General features: G+C 49.6%; 1 protein-coding gene across 3 annotated transcripts in view; it reads right to left on the reverse strand.

Annotated features, from left to right (window-relative positions):
* Positions 1–20,269, reverse strand: part of KIRREL3 (kirre like nephrin family adhesion molecule 3) — a 604,013-nt gene extending 583,744 nt beyond the window's left edge. For 2 of the 3 annotated variants that reach the window (XM_070782708.1, XM_070782707.1), the window contains exon 1: positions 19,857–20,268. In XM_070782708.1, coding sequence (XP_070638809.1) covers positions 19,857–19,911 — 55 coding nt within the window. In that variant the 5' untranslated portion in view covers positions 19,912–20,268. Of the gene's footprint in view, positions 1–19,856 lie in introns of all 3 variants that reach the window. The other variant, XM_070782709.1, reaches the window with a different exon arrangement.
* Between the last annotated feature and the right edge of the window lie 281 nt (positions 20,270–20,550).

Below are 20,550 nucleotides of genomic sequence, written 5' to 3' on the forward strand. Positions count from 1 at the left end.
TGATGCGAAGAATTGACTCATTTGAAAAGACCCTAATTCTGGGAAAGATTGAGGGCAGGAGAAGAAGGGGACGACAGAGGAAGAGATGGTTGGATGGCATCATCGACTCACTAGACATGGGTTTGGGTGGACTCCAGGAGTTGGTGATGGACAAAGAGGCCTGGCCTGCTGTGGTTCATGGGGTCACAAAGAGTCGGACATGACTGAGCGACTGAACTGAACTGAAAGATGTCCATCTCCTGGAATACGTCACCTTACATGGTGAAAGGGGCCTTGCAGATACGATTAAATTAAAAGATGCTGAGATGGGAGATTACCGTGAATTATGTGGGTGGGCCTGATGTAACCAATTGGGCTTCCCTGGTGGCTCAGCTGGTAAAGAATCCACCTGCAATGTGGGAGACCTGGGTTTGATCCCTGGGTTTGGAAGATCTTCTGGAGAAGGGAATGGCTACTCACTCCAATGTTCTGGCCTGGAGAATTCCATGGACTGTATAGTCCATGGTGTTGCGAAGAGTTGGACAGGACTGAGCAACTTTCACGATCACGATGTAATCACATATATGTGTACAAGTGCCCATTCAGTTGTGTCTAAATCTTGGAAAGCCTATGGACTGTGGCCGGCCAGGCTCCTCTGTCCATGGGATTCTCCAGGCAAGAATACTGGAATGGATTGCCATGCCCTCCTCTAGGAGATCTTCCTGACCCAGGGATCAAACCTGCATCTCCTGTGTCTCCTGCATTGCAGGCGAGTTCTTTAACCACTGAGCCATCAGGGAAACTTATGTAACCTGATAAGAGTGGTGGGAGGAGCAGATTAAGTTGTAGTGGATGTGATGACAGAAGCAAGAGGTCGAGTGATGCAGAGGAGGAGCCACAAGCCAAGGGATGCAGGCAGCCTGCCTCTGGAAGCTGGAAAAGTCAGGAAACAGATCTCTCTGAGAGCATCCAGAAAGAGCCAGCATTGCCCACACCTTGACTTCTGAGCCCAGCAAGACTCAGTTTAGACTTCTGGCCTCCAAAGCTGTAACACATCTGTGTTGTTCTAAGTCACTAAAGTTTGTAGTGATTTGCACAGCAGCCATAGGAAATTAATACAGCCCTTCTCAACTGAACCAGGGCATGCAGAAAACAATACAAGTAACTGTTTCTTCTCTTCTCCCAAGTATAACACATATCTAGCACCACTTTCGGAGAAGGCAATGGCACCCCATTCCAGTACTCTTGCCTGGAAAATCCCATGGATGGAGGAGCCTGGTAGGCTGCAGTCCATGAAGTCGAAAAGAGTCGGACATGACTGAGCGACTTCACTTTCACTTTTCACTTTCATGCACTGGAGAAGGAAATGGCAACCCACTCCATTGTTTTTGCCTGGAGAATCCCAGGGAAGAGGGAGCCTGGTGGGCTGCCGTCCATGGGGTCACACAGAGTCAGACACGACTGAAGCGATTTAGCAGCAGCAGCACCACCACCACCACTTTAGGGGCTTCCCAGGTGGGAATCTAACTGCCAATGCAGGAGCTGAAAGAGATGAGGGTTCAATCCCTGAGTTGAGAAGATCACCTGGAGAACAGAGTGGCTACCCACTCCAGTATTCTTGCCTGGAGAATTCCATGGACAGAGGAGCCTGGTGGGCTACAGTCCATGGGGTTTAAAGAGTTGCACGTGACTGAAGCGACCTCTCATGCACACATGCACGCAGCACCATTTTAGCTGCAGAGGGAACACACTAACATTAATACAATGGCTGTCTTTCCGGGCATTTGAGTTTCATTCTCTTGATGAGTCCTGTTGAGAAAGGTCTCCTGGCCTCACCTGCTTCCCGAGAAAGCCATGTGGTGTCTTGCCCTGAAAAGAGACCGAGGATCCGAGCAGACCTGTCCTGGCCTTGGGCACCAGCTCACCACATCTGGACATGCTGCACCTGAGGGTGGCGAATACATCCTCTGTGCTTAGTGACCTTCACAGTGATTGAAAACACGCCTCCCTCAGGAACACCTCTGGAGGCAGGTGGGAGAGGATGCCTGGGTCCCTTTCACAGAAGAGGGCCACGACACAGAGGGTGGCAAATGAAAGGCAGAAGCTATGCAGACTGACACACTCCATCCTCTCCCCACGTGCGGAGCACGAGATGCGTGATGACTGGACTAGCAGGGTCTCTGCACAAACCGAGATCACAGGGCAAGCCCTCGCCTTCCAGGAGCTCACAGTTCTGAACGGAAGGCAGACAGGAAAAAGCCACTTCAATACGGGGTGACAAGAGAGCTTGGAAGGAGGCAGGAAGGGCAGCTCTATTTCCTTGTGAGGAGGGAGGTCAGGGAAGCCCTCCAGGAGGCAAGGTGAGCTGACCCTTAGGGTGGAAGTTAGCCAGACCAACATGGGGGAAAGGGGAGGTCCTAGTGAGGCAGGCTGGGACGTGGGACACTTTGCCCTAGTGCCTGCACCTGGACAAATGTATCCTCAAGTAACAAAATACAAAGAAACTATAAGGGACTAAAAATTACTGCATGCATGCCAGTTGGGGCCAATTATCAACAACAAGATACAAGGAAATCAAAAAGCCCAACGCCACTTCTGAAGAACTAGGAAAAAAGCAGGGTACTGCGCATGCTTCATACACACACCACCCCCAAAGGGGTGGGCAGACCACTTAAGGCACCCGTCGAGCCTGAGCCCTGGACACACCCCTACCGTCACTCCATATAAGGAACCAGCTCGGCTTCCCTGATCAAGTGAGAGAGCAAGAGAAACTGGTAGGGGCCCCAATCAAGTCTGGTCTGAATTTCTTGCCTGGCCTCTGGTCAATTTCTATTGATTAAGGAGGCCAAGCACCCTGGTCAGTAACATTTCCAAGGGGGAAGGAAATTAGGTGAGGAAACCAAGACATGTGAGGGAGCAGAGGGCACTCAGAGATGCCCCCAGCTCAGCTGGGCTGGAGTGAAGGGTGCATGAGAGAAGAGGGAGGCCTGATTTCTGTCCTGAAGATCTTTCATCCTGAAGGTGTTGGGATGCCATCAAAGGAACGACAACCGTTTAAAAGACAGAGACCTCTGTGACCCCAATCTGGGACACTTGCCCATCTTTATGGCTAAGCTACTCAAGAACTTCATAATAAAATTTTTAAACCTTCTTCTGTTCAAGTGTGTGCCTTCATGGTCCCCACCTGGGTCGGGAGAGTTAAAGCTGTTCTTTGAACCCTACAGTCTTCTGATCTCTGGGAGACCAGACTATCTGTCTCCCACATGAGTCTCAGCTCCTCAGTCTTTCTGTCTGTCCGTCTGTCTCTCCTCACGAACCTGAGGGTTGCACCTGTGTCTTTCTCCCCCTTCCACTCTCCTATCACGTCGTCACTGAGACATCTGGGAACACGCACAGTGCACACTCAGTGGCCCCTGGAGGGGCTGAGGGTGTCTTCAAATCAGGCACTGGCCCCACGTCTCTCTCCTCCCGTCGTCATATTCATCAGCTCTTGCATCCAGTTTCCTATCGGTGATCCAGGTTGAAGAAAGAGGCCCAGAGGCCTAGTGATGAAAACATCCTTTTTTATGAACTGAAAGCTAAAATGACAGTGAGCAACTAGTAGATCCCAGTTCACAATGAAGCAAATATCGATGTCTGAGGTTGTATTGACCTTGAAGAGTTTTTTTTTTTTTTTTTTTTTTTTAAGCAACAACAACATAACAAGGACTCTCAGGGTACATTATTATATACATGTGGAATCTGGACCAAACAGAAAATCCATCTTTTATGGTCATGAGCAACTCTGGTGTACAGCCTTGGCTTAAAATACACATCCCTGAAGCACAGGTGGAAAAAAAACACCCCACTGTCCTGAGCTAAGGTCTATCCTGTCAGCACAGATCATCACAGCTCTCCTGGCATCCCTGAGGGCGTCAGGGCTGAGAGTCACACGGAAAGGGACGATTCTCAGAGTGTGTCTCGGTGATGGCTGGGTAAAGCTGCTATGTTCTAAACTGCATGTTCTTGGCCCTAGCGCTTGTCTGGTTTCCTAGCTCAGGCTGTTGTTGTTGTTGAGTCGCTAAGCTGTGCCCAGCTCTTTTGTGACCCCATGGAATGTAGCCCGTCGGGCTCCTCTGTCCATGGGATTCTCCAGGCAAGAATACTGGAGTGGGTTGTCACTTCCTTCTCCAGGGAATCTTCTCGACCCACAGATCGAACCCAGGTCTCCTGCACTGGCAGGTGAATTTTTTACCATCTGAGCCACCATGGAAGTCCTTCTTAGTTCAGGATCCATGGAAACTCCCAGGTCTATTCTCACCATCAAAGTCATTCTAAGATAACACGATATATTGAATAAAAACTCTGAGAGGCAGCTTTCACGAGTCATCTTGCTTCCACTGGTTGAAAACTGCTCTCAAGGCCCCTCGCTGTTGTTGTTCAGTCACCCAGTCACGTCCGACTCCTTGCGACCCCATTGAATGCAGCACACCAGACTTCCCTGTACTTCACCATCTCCGTGTACTTGCCATGGGAACCTCATGAACTGTTTAAAAGAACAAGACTCCTTGTACAGAATAAGTTAATATATCAGGATTTACATGAAGCAAGGTTGGGTGTGAGGGGTAGAGTGGATCCAGGGCAGTCCGGTGCCAGAAAATGCACCACCAGAAACCTGTTTTCCTTTTATGGACAAGCATCTGTGAAGCTGTTATTTTAAAGTATCTCAGTGTTTACTGAGGGAAAGTCGTGACCTCCACACTGGTGTCTGGTAGACATTCACATTCACTGAAACCTACTCAACAAAAGCAGCAAAACTGTTTGCTATAAAGGTTATTCATATTGGGATTTGAAAATACATTTCCAGTTCATATGGACTGTAGCCCAGCCTCCTCTGTCTGTGGGATTCTCCAGGCAAGAATACTGGAGTGGATTGTCATGCCCTCCTCCGGGGATCTTCTGGACCCGGGGATCAAACGCGCCTCTCTTGCATCTCCTGCCGTGGCCGGAGAGTTCTTCATCACTAGCTCTACCTGGGTTGCAACAGCTCCTAAAGATGTAAACAGCCCTGCCCTGCCTGTGTAAACATTTAAGGCAGACGATATCAGACTCAGACTAAGATGTTGACAGTGTGAGAAGACTAAGACAATTGCACTTAAAAATTTCATTGTTCAGTCGCTAAGTTGTGTCTATTTGTGACCCCATGGACGGCAGCACACCAGGATCCCCTCTCCTCCACTACCTCCCAGGGTTTGCTCACATTTACATCCATTGATTCGGTGATGCCATCCAACCATCTCATCCTCTGTCATCCCCTTCCATCAGGTGGCCAAAGTACTGGAGTTTCAACATCAGTCCTTCCAATGTATATTCAGGGTTGATTTCTGTTAGGATTTACTGGTATGATCTCCTTCTTGCAGTTGATCTCCTTGCACTTAAAAATACAGCAGTGTATATATTTTTATTTTCCTTGACAAGAATTCGGTGGTGTGGAGTTTTTAGAAAATAAATATCTGCTAATAATGAGATGGAATGCAGATTTTGTATTATTATTCACAGGAGAACAGGCAAGGACAGGAATCGGTTTCTCTGGATGATATTTCTTGATTCTGATCAGCTCAGCATTCAGTTGCTTTCAGTTATAAAGTATGGATTTCTATCTGTAAATACCCCTGCCCTGATTTGATGAAGAGGAAAACCCAAGGCAAAGCTCATGTCCAGAGAAGCGGGCATCCAGGTGGATTTGGAGCCCCGGCAACGGCTGACAGCACACTGCTGATGTGATCCGTGTGTTCCACTAAAGGACTTAGTTGGCAGAATAAGAAGGAGGGTTTCATCTTTCACGTGGGGATCTTCCAGCCTGGCATTCTTCCTCTATATTCTTCTGATTCGATCTAAAGGAGCTCTGAAAACTTCGAAGAACTTTCATGTTTTGCTAGTTTATCATAAGTGTCTATTTTAAATCAATATTATGATTTCACGCATGGCCTAGGTAGATACAAGCCATCTTCAGAAATAACTTCTGACACAAGATAAGATGTACCTGCAGCTGGATCCAAAGCGAGGAGAGTCGAAAGCTGAACAGCATGCATACTCTTCTGCTTTCCAAGAGTCCTTTCTATTTCTTCCTAACGACCAGTATTAATCATTTCAGAAGCATGTGGTCTTCTGACATTTTCATTCTTCTAGACTTGACACAAAGGAGGGTTTTGATGTCCTGAGTTTCTTTTCCTGTGGAGTAGCTCCGTTCTCACAGGGCACGGCTCATACCAGGCTAACTTCTCCCTAAGCAGAATGGGGTTTCACTTTTTTTTTTTTTTTTTAAAAAAATCAATCCACAGAGGGAAAGTTAGGTGGTAGCTTCTCATGAAGAAATTAGCACTTAGCTTTCAAAACGTTAAGCTGAACTGGAGAGCGGTGGAGGTAAAGAGCAGCGCCAGCCATGGAGGAGAGCTTCTCAAATTCTTACTCGTGCTTTTGCATAAGGGGAGATGACTTCTTTCATTTTTATCAGTGCTTTTTCCCAAGTCCTACACGTTAGGAAGGAGAAGGACCAGAGGTGATGCCAGAGGTTTCTGTGGCTTACAAAAGACCCGTGGGACCAGAATTCCTCCTCAAGGGATGGGCAGCAAAGGATTTGGGTCTTCATCCAAATTTCTGAAGTGATGGTCCTATGCTTACTGGACTTCCCTAGTGGCTCAGATGGTAAAATGTCCATTTGCAATGCATGACACCTGGGCTTGATCGCTGGGTTGGGAAGATCCCCTGGAGAAGGAAATGGCAACCCACTCCAGTATTCTTGCCTGGAGAATTCCATGGACAGAGGAGCCTGGTGGGCTACAGTCCGTGGTGGTATGACCTATGGGCAAGTTATGGAATCTAAGCCTTAGTAGTTCTCATCTGCAAAAGGCTATGACAGGCCTGGCTTTTTATCACGTGGCTGAGAGGATTAAGTAGGTGAATGCAGGCAAACTCAGCAAAGGACCTGGCCACAGGCCTCAACAGCGCTTTCCCATGGCTGGTTCCAGCTTTAGATCAGATCAGATCAGATCAGTCGCTCAGTCGTGTCCGACTCTTTGCAACCCCATGAATCACAGCACGCCAGTCCTCCCGGTCCATCACCATCTCCGGGAGGTCACTCAAACTCACGTCCATCGAGTCAGTGATGCCATCCAGCCATCTCATCCTCTGTCGTCCCCTTTTCCTCCTGCCCCCAATCCCTCCCAGCATCAGAGTCTTTTCCAGTGAGTCAACTCTTCACATAAGGTGGCCAAAGTACTGGAGTTTCAGCTTTAGCATCAATCCTTCCAAAGAAATTCCAGGGCTGATCTCCTTCAGAATGGACTGCTTAGGGCATCAATATTAGAGAAACACAAGGAGACTATGAGAAGTTTTGCTTCTTTTCCATTCTCATCAAGAACAGAAAAGCTCTCTATGGAAGGGGCCCAGAAGGAAGACTATGTTTGTAAAAGGAGAAAGGGCATCAAGTGGCCAAACTGAGGGACGGCAAAGCAGAAGACCAAAGGCACAATATCACCTTGCTGCAACACCTTTTCCTATGGGGAAGAGAGACACCTCTATTATTTTTTGGCAAATTCTCAAATTACACAGCTCTGCTTGCCTCTCTGACCTGTGTTAGCATCCGATCTGCAGTTTCAAATGAGGTTTTGCAAACCTGATGCCAATGGTTTTCTTCTCTGACATGAGATGCTCACCCCTATGTGCCAGTGGAGCTGTTAGCAGAATGGACAGAGCATCCTACCTCCTCCCAACCCTACTGCAACCTCTCCCGCCCTCAGGAAGACAGGCAGTGAGGACTGGGCAGATGGCAGCTCTCCTGGCTCCTGAGAAAGTAGTGAGGGACGCTGGTGGTGACTCAGGTGTGGGAGGCTGCTCGGGCTTGAGCAAACCTCATCTAATCCCACTGGCAACTGAGACCTAATGGTCGGCCACACGACGTCTGACCATTTCAGGCAACATAAACGGCCAGTTCCACCAGCCCCTCAGGCTACACAGAGGAGACTGGTGAGGGATGCTCAAAAGATACCTCGTCCTTCCTTTATCTCACAGCCCACTATCTTAGTTTATGATGCTTGTGGTTTGACCCTGAGCCTTCGGTCCATCCTGCTTGTAATTCTCAAAAGGTAAACAAGGCAGCTGCCTCCCCCTGGAAGATAAAGGAAGAGACTAGGAGTTCTTGGGGCCGAGAGGACTCCTCCACTTCCCTCAGACAGAGCACAGGGCATCAGTTACCAGTGCCCACTTCAGGATTTGGTTACCCTGCCCAGAAAGACACACTTTCAAACAAGCAGCCACGGCTCACAGCAATTTTTTAATGGTGACTGTTTCAGTCCAGAGGTAAAAAAACAGAGTGACTCCTCTTGAGCCTGCCCAGGAGATCAGGGATAATGAGGACTAATTTTAGCATGTTTGTTTGGCTTTTTCAGCAGCGGAGGGGAGCAGCAGCAGAAATACTGGCTCCTGGATCATTAAAGGGGCAAACACTTGAGAGGGGCATGGGCTCTCCTGGGGAGAAGCAGGATTCCTGGCTGCCAGCCGCCCGCCTGGGAGGACTAGCCCCCCCCATCACCCCCAGGACAGACCTCGTTAGCTGAGAGCTCTCTCACCCCCTCTCTCTGTAGCTCTTCCAAGCCTCTTGAGCACTTTTAACTGTGCCCACCTACCTCCTGCCATTCCACGCAGGCATGTATTCCCCTTAGCGCTCTGCCCTCTTATCCATCAGAAAGAGGAGAAAGGAAGGGAGCCTCCTTGGGGAGCCTCTGCCCCCAGGAAAGCCTGCGCCTCCCTCCCATGCCCTCTGCCCACACTCAGCTGCCCCAGCCCGGTGGCCCGGGACAGAGAGGGGCCCTGGTACCCTGGCCTGGGAGCCTCTCTCTCTTCCTGGTACTAAGGGACAGCCCTGGGCCGCCTGCTCTCAGCTCACTCTTGGGCTTTGCAAGCGCTGCTGCTGCCACCATCAGGCAGATGTAGGAACTGCAGAGCTCACCTGGTTTTTAAGATCTCAAAACTTTCTATTTAATGTTCCACCAGCTCTTGACCAATGTGGTCCTAAGACAAACACAGGCCCTCTCCCCACCAGACACACGGACCCAGTGTCTTATGCAAGACAAAGGCTTCAGAGTCCAGCTCCCCAAAGAAATGGCACTTCCTGTGATCGTGGGGTAGACTCCAGCATCCTTAAGCGAGGCACAGAAAAGTGCGGGCCCTCGGATGTGGAGAACAAAGCCACGGGGAGGTTAACTGGCAGTTGTTCTCCTTCTGTGACCAGGACAGTGGGGCAGGGAAGGAAGACGGTCGCTCCCTGTGCAGCACTGGGACGGGCCCCCAGGACACAACTCAAGTTCCTGTCCCCTGCACGCCTGCATGATGAGCCATCCCGGCCCCATGTCACTCTGAAGCTGCCATAGCTCCCAGCATCGCCAAAGGTGACAGGTGGCCTGTCACACTGTGCCGGAGCTGCGACCCCCGTGACAGGTGCAGGTGGCTGACAGAGATGGGCACTGGCATGCGGGAGAGAACAGAAGGCCCGACTGTTTCTTGGGAGGGGTCAGTGGCTGCCAGAGGGTATTTCTCTTGGCAGTGTTCCTGGTGACCCGATGGCCATTCAAGGCCTTGCTGGGAGAGGAAGAGCTTCCTATAGGGCAAGACCATACTTTAAACTCTAGGGGTCTTTCCTCTGTCCTCTGTGGGGGCGTCTCAGCTTCTGCTGTGGTGCGTGGTGAGGTGGGGGTGTCAGACGGACTGCTTTTTCTTTCTTTCACTTTTCCCCACATTTCATTTTTTTGGCCACACTCGTGGCATGCAGAACTTCCCTGACCAGGGATCGAACCTGCGCTTCGCTGCAGTGGAAGCATGGAGTCTTAACTGCTGGACTGCAAGGGAAGTCCATGTTTCAGTATTTCAATATTCATTCATCTCCTATGTGCTGAGTAGTATGTGACACACAGGGTATAAAAGAAATGGAGGTTTTAATCAACCAGCCTTGTGTTTGCTTTCGTTTTTGTCAGAACAGCCACAAAAGGAGTTTCCCAGGTAGCATCTCCTTGGTTGCTATTCAACCCAAAAGGCCAACCTGTCATTTCTCCCTGGCAAGAGAGGCCTGGAAATCTTGAACCCTCAAGATAACGCTGAAAGTCAGACAAAGGAAGGGATCAACTCAGGAAGAGTCTGGAGTTAAAACAAGAGAGAGAGCTGCAACTTGGGGTCACGGTTCAAAGGTCAGCTTCCCAATTTCCATAGGGCACCCCCAATGCCTTCCTCTGTGCCTGGGCACTGAGGACTCACACAGGTTCTAAGAACATGGCTCATCTCAGGCCCCAGCTTAGCAGCCTCTCCTGCATCTGTCCATGTTGCTGATGCGGATCCACCAGCGTCTTGAGATGCACGAAGGCTTCTGGACCACACAGTCAGCTGGATGGGGAGCCAGTGCGGTCAAGCAGCTGAACCTCTCTGAGGTTTATGACAATAGATGATTCTCACTGCTATCATGGTGACGAATGAAGTACCGCTTGTGGAAGGTCATGTGAAAACACTAAATTATCATCATTGTCATCCTGACCACTGTAATTATGGCCGCTGCTGCTGCCACCAACCACAACCCAAGGAATCTGTCTAGTACCTACAAGAAAATGAGCTGGACGAAGAGATCTGTAACCCATCACAGACCTCCTAGATGGTAGAAGATGGTAGAAGAATGTATTGTCTAAATAGCTTGCTGTTAATAGATAATATTTAGGAACTCTTGGAATTCTGATGTCATCTAGGGCTGGAGGAAGCACAAGCTGGAATCAAGATTGCCAGAAGAAATATCAATAACCTCAGATATGCAGATGACACCACCCTTATGGCAGAAAGTGAAGAAGAACTAAAGAGCCTCTTGATGAAAGTGAAAGAGGAGACTGAAAATGTTGGCTTAAAACTCAATATTCAGAAAACTAAGATCATGGCATCCAGTCCCATCAGTTCAGTTGAATTCAGTTCAGTCACTCAGTCATGTCCAACTCTTTGCAACCCCATGAATTGCAGCATGCCAGGCTTCCTTGTCGATCACCAACTCCCGGAGTTACTTCATGGCAAATAGATGGGGAAACAGTGGCTGACTTTATTTTTCTGGGCTCCAAAATCACTGCAGATGGTGACTGCAGACATGAAATTAAAAGACGCTTACTCCTTGGAAGGAAACTTTTGACCAACCTAGACAGCATATTGAAAAGTAGAGACATTATTTTACCAACAAAGGTCCATCTAGTCAAGGCTATGGTTTTTCCAGTGGTCACGTATGGATGTAAGAGTTGGACTATAAAGAAAGCTGAGCACTGAAGAATTGATGCTTTTGAACTGTTGGAAAAGACTCTTGAGAGTCCCTTGGACTGCAAGGAGATCCAACCAGTCCATCCTAAAGGAGATCAGTCCTGGGTGTTCATTGGAAGGACTGATGTTAAAGCTGAAACTCCAATACTTTGGCCACCTGATGCAAGGAGCTGACTCATTTGAAAAGACCCTGATGCTGGGAAAGATTGAGGGCAGGAGAAGAAGGGAACGACAGAGGATGAGATGGTTGGATGGCATCACTGACTTGATGGACATGGGTTTTGGTGGACTCTGGGAGTTGGTGATGGACAGGGAGGCCTGGCGTGCTGCAATTCATGGGGTTGCAAAGAGTTGGACATGACTGAGCAACTGAACTGAACTGAGTCTATTCTTCAATCTCCTTCATAGGAACCAACTCTTCCATTATCATTATTATTATTTGCCAGCAGGAGATTCACTTTATTATTATTTTTACTGAAGTATGGTTGAATTACAATGTTGCATTAATTTCTGCTGTAGAGCAAAGTGATTCAGTTGTACGCACATATGCATTCTTTTTAGTATTCTTTTCTATTAGGGACTCTGGACATTGAATATAGTTCTCTGTGCTATACAGTAGATCCTGCTGTCCCTGCTGACTCCTCCATTTCTGATGGCCCGAATTCCAGTCTGAGCCTTTCAGGAGACACTAGGGTTAGCTGTGGACACTCTTGGAGGTGTCACGGTCTCCTTCCTGCACAATGATGCAGGGTTTGGCTTCACCCCTGAGCTTGTCCTGCCAGCACCACCTCCCCCCGCCCTGTCGTTTCCTGAAGAGAACAGACCAGAGTGTAAAACACGCGGGTGGACCTGATGACGTTCTTTACTCTTGAATGAAAGGTTACTTGCTGCTAGAGATCGGTAAGCATTTCTAACCTCTGAGTACAATCATTTAGCTTGTAACCTTGCTGCCCGCAAAGCCAGGGAAGCTTAGCTGCCTCTTAAGAAGAGGAAAGAAATCCCTGGCAGACTGTCCCCAGGCACCTCTTGCTTGTCTCATCCTGTCTCAGTCTCCCTTTTTTATTTACCATTCATCCTCAGGCTGCCTCCACCTCAACCTAGCCTGCCAGGGGCCCCAGAAACTGGAAACCCTCATTCCTGGCACAGTCCGTCTGACTGACAGTCCAGTGTGTAGTTGACCATCCCTGCTTCTGCCTTCTCCATGGTCCCGTCCACATTCTTTATCCAGTCCTTTACTATGCATCTACCTACTACCCTTCTCTGCCTTCCCTCTAGAATCTAGACTAACAGTGAAAGTCATAACTTCCCACTTATTCTCTTGCTCACTTGTCCATCCTTTTACACATTACTATGTAGGAAGATGAGTGAGCATATTTCCATTCAATTCTCCTTTTTAAGCCCCTTGTGAAACACAGGGAGTACCAAGAAAGATAACATGTTGATCCCTCTCTTTTTTTCTTTTTTTTTTTGTCCATTGAACCCATAGTATAGAGAGGATTACAGCCACTAATGATTTTTCTAAAGAATAGACTTAATGCTGACAAGCCATCCTCAAAATATTTAGCGCGGTATTCACGACCATTCACAAGCTTCCTCATCACACAGCATCCCAGCCCCCAAGTAAACCACTACTTCTGAACCCTGACATGCCTGTTCTACCTTCTGACTTGTGCACACTCTCTGAGGTACCACCTGGGACCCTCTTTCTTTGCAGCATCGGAAGAACCCTAGACATCTTTTACGATCAATTCACCTCCTCTGCGAAGCCTTTGTTAACACCTTCAGCCAACCCCGCTGTTCTCAGAACACTCTGACTGCTCTGAGCTGTTGAACTGTAATGACAAGTCCAACTGTCTGCTCCCCGACTAGTCTGAGAGCTCCCCTGGGGCAGAAACACACCCTTAGTCATCTTCCCATCAAAAGCCCCTGGCACAGTGCCCACCACACAGTAGGCCCCCAACGAGGGCTGGCTGAGTGGACAGGATGGAGCTTTGGTGTCATACAAAGGTGCTTCATCACAAAGGAAGGAGAAAGAAACGAGGCCCTCTGAGACCCAGACTGCATGGAGCCCCCGGGGAAGAGTGTGGAAAGGCGAAAATGATGTTTGGTAGTCATTGCTGTAACTGTCAGCACCAGATTTCAAATTCTTGTCTTCTAGACATTCGTTAGAAAGAATGTGAACTTGCAACATCTGTCCAGTGAACACAGGCCAAGTAAGCAGACCATCGAGATAATCCGGCCTGATGCGCACACCTCCTTTCAATAGTGACAAATGCATGCCATGGCAGCATTTGTTTCAGTCATCAAATAAACAACCTCAGGCGAAATCTCCTTCACTTTGCCCATGAGGACAGTAACACCAGGTGGAAGATTAGAGGGAAAGCTCATCTCCCATTTCAGGAAAATGGCTGATGTGTTGTTAAGCCCTGGACATCACTACATTTTAGCAGTAAGTGTTGTATGTGTGTGTGTGTGGACCGGGAGTTCCTGGATGGGAGTAGGCTTGAAGTGGGCATGGTAAGGCTTCTGGACTCCTAGGAAAAATCTCTCTGTGGAATGTCAGGAGGTGTCTACATTTGGCTCCTCCCTTGCCTTAATATCCAGCCAAGAGATGGATGAATGTCCATCTCCCAGACTCCATGTCCCAGCCAAGCTGCAACACAAGACTTCTGTAAGGAGCAGCAGTCACTCATGCTGGCCACTATTTCCATGGTTTTAACTCGTTACCAGTGTGCCCAGGGAAAGCTGACATTTATTTAATCCTCATAGTGGTATTGACTGTGTACTCACGGAAACACTGTATGCTTACGGAACACATTTGTTTCCAAGCAGCTTATGCTAAATTGCAGTGATATAAAGGAAACACTTAACTAATATTGACATTTACTGACTTCTAAAAGTATACAGCCAGAATATGCACTTTTACCATTGACAGAGGAAGAAAAGGGGGAAAAAGCATCATATTTGATCCTTAGCTCTTTCAGTGGGTTAGAAGTAAAAAGCTAATGTTAAATATGGTGGTGGAGATCCCCAGTCTATGGCAACTGTGTGTGTTTTGTTTACTCCTCAAGCTGAGCAGAAAGTGGGACCTAGCGTCCTTTGCCCGCATGTGACAGAAGTATTCCAGTGATCCATAAGGCATCTATATTCTGATTTGATGGGCTCACCAAACAGGCTTCCCCCAGGGAAAAGGAGATGACACACGATGACATACAGAGCTGTATACCATCTCAATGCAGTAGACGCGGCATCATTCCCCTAACTGGAAACAAAATCCCACTCCATTTGGAATACCGGGCGAAGTCATCACAGCCTGGCACAGGATGCTGGCAGGCTTAGCTCCTTGCTCCCTTGTGGACAGTGGTGATGTGATATGAAACTTGCCGGTGCAGATGTCCCCAGGGCAGCAGCTCCACGGATGCTGGGGAGCCCACTGACTTTGAGGGATCACTGAGGCCCCAATTATTCTGCTTGGAGAACCACCAATATGGTCAAGATTGGCACAGTGGTGAGAGTCCCTGTATGCATTTCAGCAAGTTTCTGGTCTTGCTGATCTCCTCCAATTAGAACAGGCCTATTCCTGGTGGGGAGGGGGGCGGCAGTGGAATTCAGGGTCCCATTATTTCTAGACTGACCTTGATTTAAAAGGCCTGCACTGATTTTTCACCCAAAAGACATCTCAGCATCTTAGACGGATACGGACAACAGCTGAGAAATGATGCTTAAGTCCATGTAAACCCCTCCCCCCACCAATTACCCAGAGACCCTAAAATGAATGCTCCTGACCCTCCTCCCCAATCCTCCATCACAGGCAATTTTCTTTCCTCGTTCATGTTTCCAAAACAGTTTATCTTTTTATCTCCTTGGAAGAAAAGTACTCTGCAAATCAAAGGAATCATTAGTATTGTTATTATTTTGCTATTGAAATCTCTTGAATTCACTAGGGATTATTCATGTGCTTTTTTGGGGCTGCAAACATAATGCCGCCTAAGTCACCCCCACTGGGCTGAACAAAAAAGAAAAATTGCATCTTCAGGCACACTGCCCTGTTCCACCCGGTCCCCTGCTGGCCCTGGCTCCTACCAACACAGGCACACCAGGCAGAGGGCTCCTTGGTGGCAAGCCTGGCTCACTGCTGCCATGTTCCAGGCAAGATCTGTCTCTGTAACCCCAGAGGGAGGCCCCTGTGGGATCCTAAGTGCAGTGTGAAGGCCCTGACCCCAGCCCACGCCCCTCTCCCCCTGGGACACTTCTCCTCCCTTCTCTATAGGTCTGGCTGGCAGCTGAGAACTCCCCACCAGGCAGCAGACACCGTGACCACCCCCAGACCCAACAGACATGCCCAAGTCCCCGTCACCCAGGATGTCTCTGAAAGAAGAAGTGGTCCCACACCCTTGGCATCTGTGCATTGACTCTACCCCTCTAGACAAGCCATCAGACCACTTGGGGTGCCCGTGGGGGAAGCCTCACACTTATTCCTTGCCCCATCCTTTGTTCTATGACATTTCTGGGTAATGATAAATGCTTCCAAAGTTGCTGCTCACTCCCAGTTTCTTTTTCTAACGCCTTCTCAGCCTGTACCCCCAGCGTCTCCTCCATACTCCTGGCTGCCTCAGACGTGCTCATGCTGTTTTCTAAGCCTCCCCACCAAGGGAGTTTCTTGCCAGTTGAAGCCTCTGGCCCTTGCTCCTCTGTTCTCATGCTTCCTGTCAGCCCCAGCCTGGCCCCCTTCATCCTGGCCCCTCTCTCTTCTCACACCCTATTTTACCCTCTCTCTGCATGTCGCTCTTCTATTTCCCTGGAGATTCACATCACCAAGAACCTCTGCCCCTCTGATGGCCATCTGACAGCCCTTCTGGTGATTTCTGCCAGCAAGTCAGGACAGCAAGTGGTTGAGAATCTTTCCAACAGGAAGATGGCACCCCGGATTAATCCTCAACTTAGAGATGCCACTGATGGGCAAGTGCAAGTTTTCGCTTTTGCCCCAAAACATCCAGAGCAGCACGGCACACACACAAAGCCAATAAGAGAGTGGACTCCTGAGAATTAGAACTTTCAGACCCATCAAGTCACCAGGCAGGACAGGACACTCTGGGATGCTAGAGCAAAGCGTCACAGAGCAGGCAAAAGGGCGTGTTTCCTAGGAGCGGCCGAAGTAGGAGGCGCTGAGTCTGTACCACCACATGTTCCCTGAACAGTCTCAGAACCTGAGATCTGACAGGAAGCAGGGTGTCCCCAGTCCTGCTGGGACATCGTCCCTCTAAAGACATTTACAATGTGGACGTGCAGGCTGGATGGACCAGGTCTTGAAGATGAAGGAGGGCAGAGGAGGAAATCGTGGTGGGCAAACCAAAATGATAAAGGGAAAGACAGAGCGAGTTCCAAGCGCGTGGATGACAAGAGAATCAATTCCTTTTCACCCAGGGGCAGAACATGCTTCTTCTCTGCGGGAGGCAAATTGTGCTGTGACATTATCCCTCTCTGTATGGAGCATGCCGTCCTGACAGTGGAGGAAGAGGCAGCCCCAGCAAGGGAGAAACCCATAAACAGCAGTCGCTGACACCTCTCCACTGCCTTGTGGGGAGCTGGGCCCGGGGACACCAGCTGGGCGGGAACGGAGGCATGCCATTTGGCTTTTCTACGGCCACCTCAAGAGTGGCCAACACATACTTAATCTCAATCTATCTGAAAAGCCCAAAGTTTACAAGATTAGGGGTATAGTATATCACTAACATAAATGATACCCAAATTTCACTCTCTAAAGAGGGGGTATGAAAAAAAAGTAACGTTGAATAGATATTCGACAAACTAAAAGAGAAAGGAGGATTGAAATGACTCTAAGAGTTGACTTAAGTGTTTTGCTTTTAAAGTCTTCGGAGTGCTGTTTGGAGCATCCCCTCTGTATGGGACACATGAGAGTTGTTTCCAGTGACTCCAGAATGACATGCAGGTTCCCATTGTGAGAGGCGTGGGACAGCAGACGGATGTGTCAGTAGAGGGCCACAGAAAGCCCTTAAAAGAGCCCTGGGCATTTGTTTTCTTCAAGTCGAGGGCCATCCCTGAGTCTCAGCACATTTCCTTGGAAAGCATCCCGGGAGGAAGGCACGCAGGAAGTGGCATCTGATGGCGTGGCTCAGTGTGTGTCGGGTGGGGTGCAACCACAGTCAGGGGGATGAGAGAGGGCATCACTCAGAGCCTGGGGAGGGGGGCTAGTCCCCTAGTGGCCTGTTGAAAGTGGATATGCTCTATCTGATACCTTGATAAATATATGGCACCAGGCAGGGGTTGGCATAGTATATGCCTTAAGCATACATGGGTAGAGGGTCAAATAGAACTCTCTGGGGAATTCACAAGACTACAAACAACATCCACATTCACATCAATGCCCCCGATCAAGTCAAAAGATCTTCTATCCCAGTGAAGTCCATTAAATGCTGTCCCACTTGATCCTTCACTCCTGCAGTCAGACACGGTCAACTCAAGGACCCTACCGTACAACGTTCAGTAGTGTAGAGGGTTCTCATTGGCCAGGTCCACTTAGGTCTCCTTGTCTTTCTTTAGACCTGCTCTGGAGCCCAGGAATTCTCCAGAATTCCCTGTCCTGGAGTCCTGTGGACTATGCACCTACCATCTGGTAGGGTGGGCAAAGCTAGCCAAGCTCAGAATAGTCAGGAAGAGCAAGAAACTCTGAACTGCACGATGCTGTGGTTCCTTCCCACTGCCCTTGGGGCTAAGAGTAGAAGAAACAGAGCATTTAATCTCCATATATTTAAAGATTTATATGAGCAGCTCAAAAAATAGCTCCATACCCAGAAAGAAATAAGCAAAATAGAAGATGGACGCTGCGATGATTCCAATAGTCAGAGAACCACTTAGACAGCTACAGGCTTCTTGTGTCAACCTAGAGGAGAGTCTCAGCTCAACCTTCTAGCACAATCAGTGGGCACAGTAAAACGTGCAATGGTCCGGGGAGCCTGGGTGTGGGACGGCCAGTTAGATCCTCTATTTGGGGATTCTACATGCAACTTCCTGAGTGAGTGAATGGTAAGAGGTAAACGAGGAGAGAGAGCATGTGTGCTGCTGTGTATGTGTATCCATAAGTGAGCACAAACACATTCAAGAAGGAGGGTCATCTCCCCAAGTGGTAATAGAACCCAAATTGTTTCTATACCAGTGTTCTGAGATAGTCCTTATTCATTCAGCCTGAAAACTCTGGGGAAGGCAATTTATCTTCCTGCTGTTGTAGAGAGCCCTGGTGAGAGGCAACACAACCACATGAATACATGAGTGTGTGTGTGTGCATGTGTGTGAGTGTGTACATCAGGATTATATACAATCAGGGACACATGCACACCCAGGTGGGGGAAGGGCCCCCAGGTTAAATCAGGAGGGTCAGAAGCAAAGTTTGACAAGGGGGAAATCTGCAGTGACCACAAGCACCAGCGGAGGAGCCGGGAAGGAGGCATGGGTTTCAGCTTTCATCAGGGGGAGGCATGGAGACATGCTGTTTGCTTGCAAAGCCAGCCACCCATAGCGGTGCTGTGCTTTCTGGAAAACTTTTACCCTTCATTTAATCAACAGATGGATGTGCTCTGTTGTGGATTTTTCTGAGAGAGTCCTGTTCCTCCCAGAGCTGTGCTGGCTGGCACAAACGCCGCCTCAGATGGCAGAGACAGCGGCCGGCATTCCAGGAGAGGGGAAAGGAAGCGGCTGACTAGTCCCTCAAACTCAATTCCACAGGTGACTCCGGATGCTGCTGGCTATGAGGGCACTCTCGCCATCCTTTTCTGGAACAGTCCTCCCCTCCCTCCACGGCTACTGGCCCAGGCTGCTTTCAGGGGCAGGGAGCCCAAGGGGGCCAAGTTCTTTTGGGAAAGTCCATCGACTTCTCTGCCACTACTAAGCTGCAGAGAGGAAGCGTCTGCACCAGGGGGAGGGGGGCGGATTTCATTTTCTGCCCTGAAATCTAACGCCGTGTAGGACTCAGAATGCACTCTTATTCAGAGAAGCGGATGACACGCAATGAAACTCTTTAGAAGCTTTCCCCCAAAACTGCACATCACCCCCACGCTCCATTCGGTCATCGCAGCCCCCTCCGCACGCCTTCCCTTCCGAATACATCCGTGCAAGGCAGACCTTCCTCGAGCTGAAATAGCCACCTCAACAGAGCTCTCCTTCTCGACCCTCTCCTTCTCCAACCGGCGTCTGGAGGAGAGGAGGCGCCCAGAAGTTCAGAACCGCACCGCACGGCCACAGAGATGCCGCCTAATTAACATACAGGGAGCATAAAGAACTCATTTGCATTGGAGAGTTTGAGCTGGATGTTGACAAGTGAGGGGAGAAAGTCACCCTCCCTCCCCACCCGCAGCCCTGCCTTCCGAAGGAAAATAAACAGTACCATTTTGTTGCATTTTCAAAGGCAAAGAGGCGATGCCAGTGCCTCTCGGCCGGGCACCGGGAGACGCATCCATCAGTCCGAGTTCCCAAAGCCTGCCCACAATTTCTGCCCGCAGCCCTGACAACCCAGCCGACTTTCTTTGCAACTCCGGGCGGCGCACGGGTCCTACCTTGGCTGAAGAGGAAGAAGCAGACGAAGAGCAGGTCGAGCTGGAAAGGTCTCATTCCTCCGCGCGCCGAGGGGAAGCCGGTGGGGCAACTTGGGTTCGCGGTGAGTTTCTCCTGCTGGGCGGCTCGCGGTGCTGCTCAGCCTCCGCCGCGGTCCTCCCGGGTTCGCGCTGACCATCTGTCTGTCCGTCGGTCCCTCCGGGTGGCCTGGGGCTCCGTGCCTCGGGGGATCCGCAGCCCAGACGAGGCAAGTTGCCTGTTTTCTAGCCTCCTCGGGAAGCCGGGCTCGTCAGCGACGTCCCCTCTCGGAGCAGCTCCATCCTCTGGCGCTCGGCATCCGAGGCACCCAGCTTCCTCCGGCGGCTCCTCCCACAGCCAGCGCGCGAGCGAGCCAGGGAGCGAGTGACGAGTGACAGAAGGGCTCCTTTCACTGAAGCTGGGGCGGGGGGAGAGGGAGGAGAAACGGGGCATAATTAAAGAGGAAACACTCGGAGAAAGGCGATCTTTGCAAAAAGGAGGGTGTGCTGGTGGTGGCGGGGGGAGGCTCCTTTCTTTCTTTCCTTCTCTTTCTCCCCCTCCATGGGGGGAAATCCAGCTTTTGTCACCATCACTGACCAAAAGGCATTTTGAACAGGGAGCGGAGCTGTGACTTTTTGTCCACAGGACATAATGTTGTTTAAAGGAGTGAAGTGAAGG

This window comes from Bos indicus, chromosome 29, assembly GCF_029378745.1.
Source record: "Bos indicus isolate NIAB-ARS_2022 breed Sahiwal x Tharparkar chromosome 29, NIAB-ARS_B.indTharparkar_mat_pri_1.0, whole genome shotgun sequence".
Lineage (NCBI taxonomy): Eukaryota > Metazoa > Chordata > Mammalia > Artiodactyla > Bovidae > Bos > Bos indicus.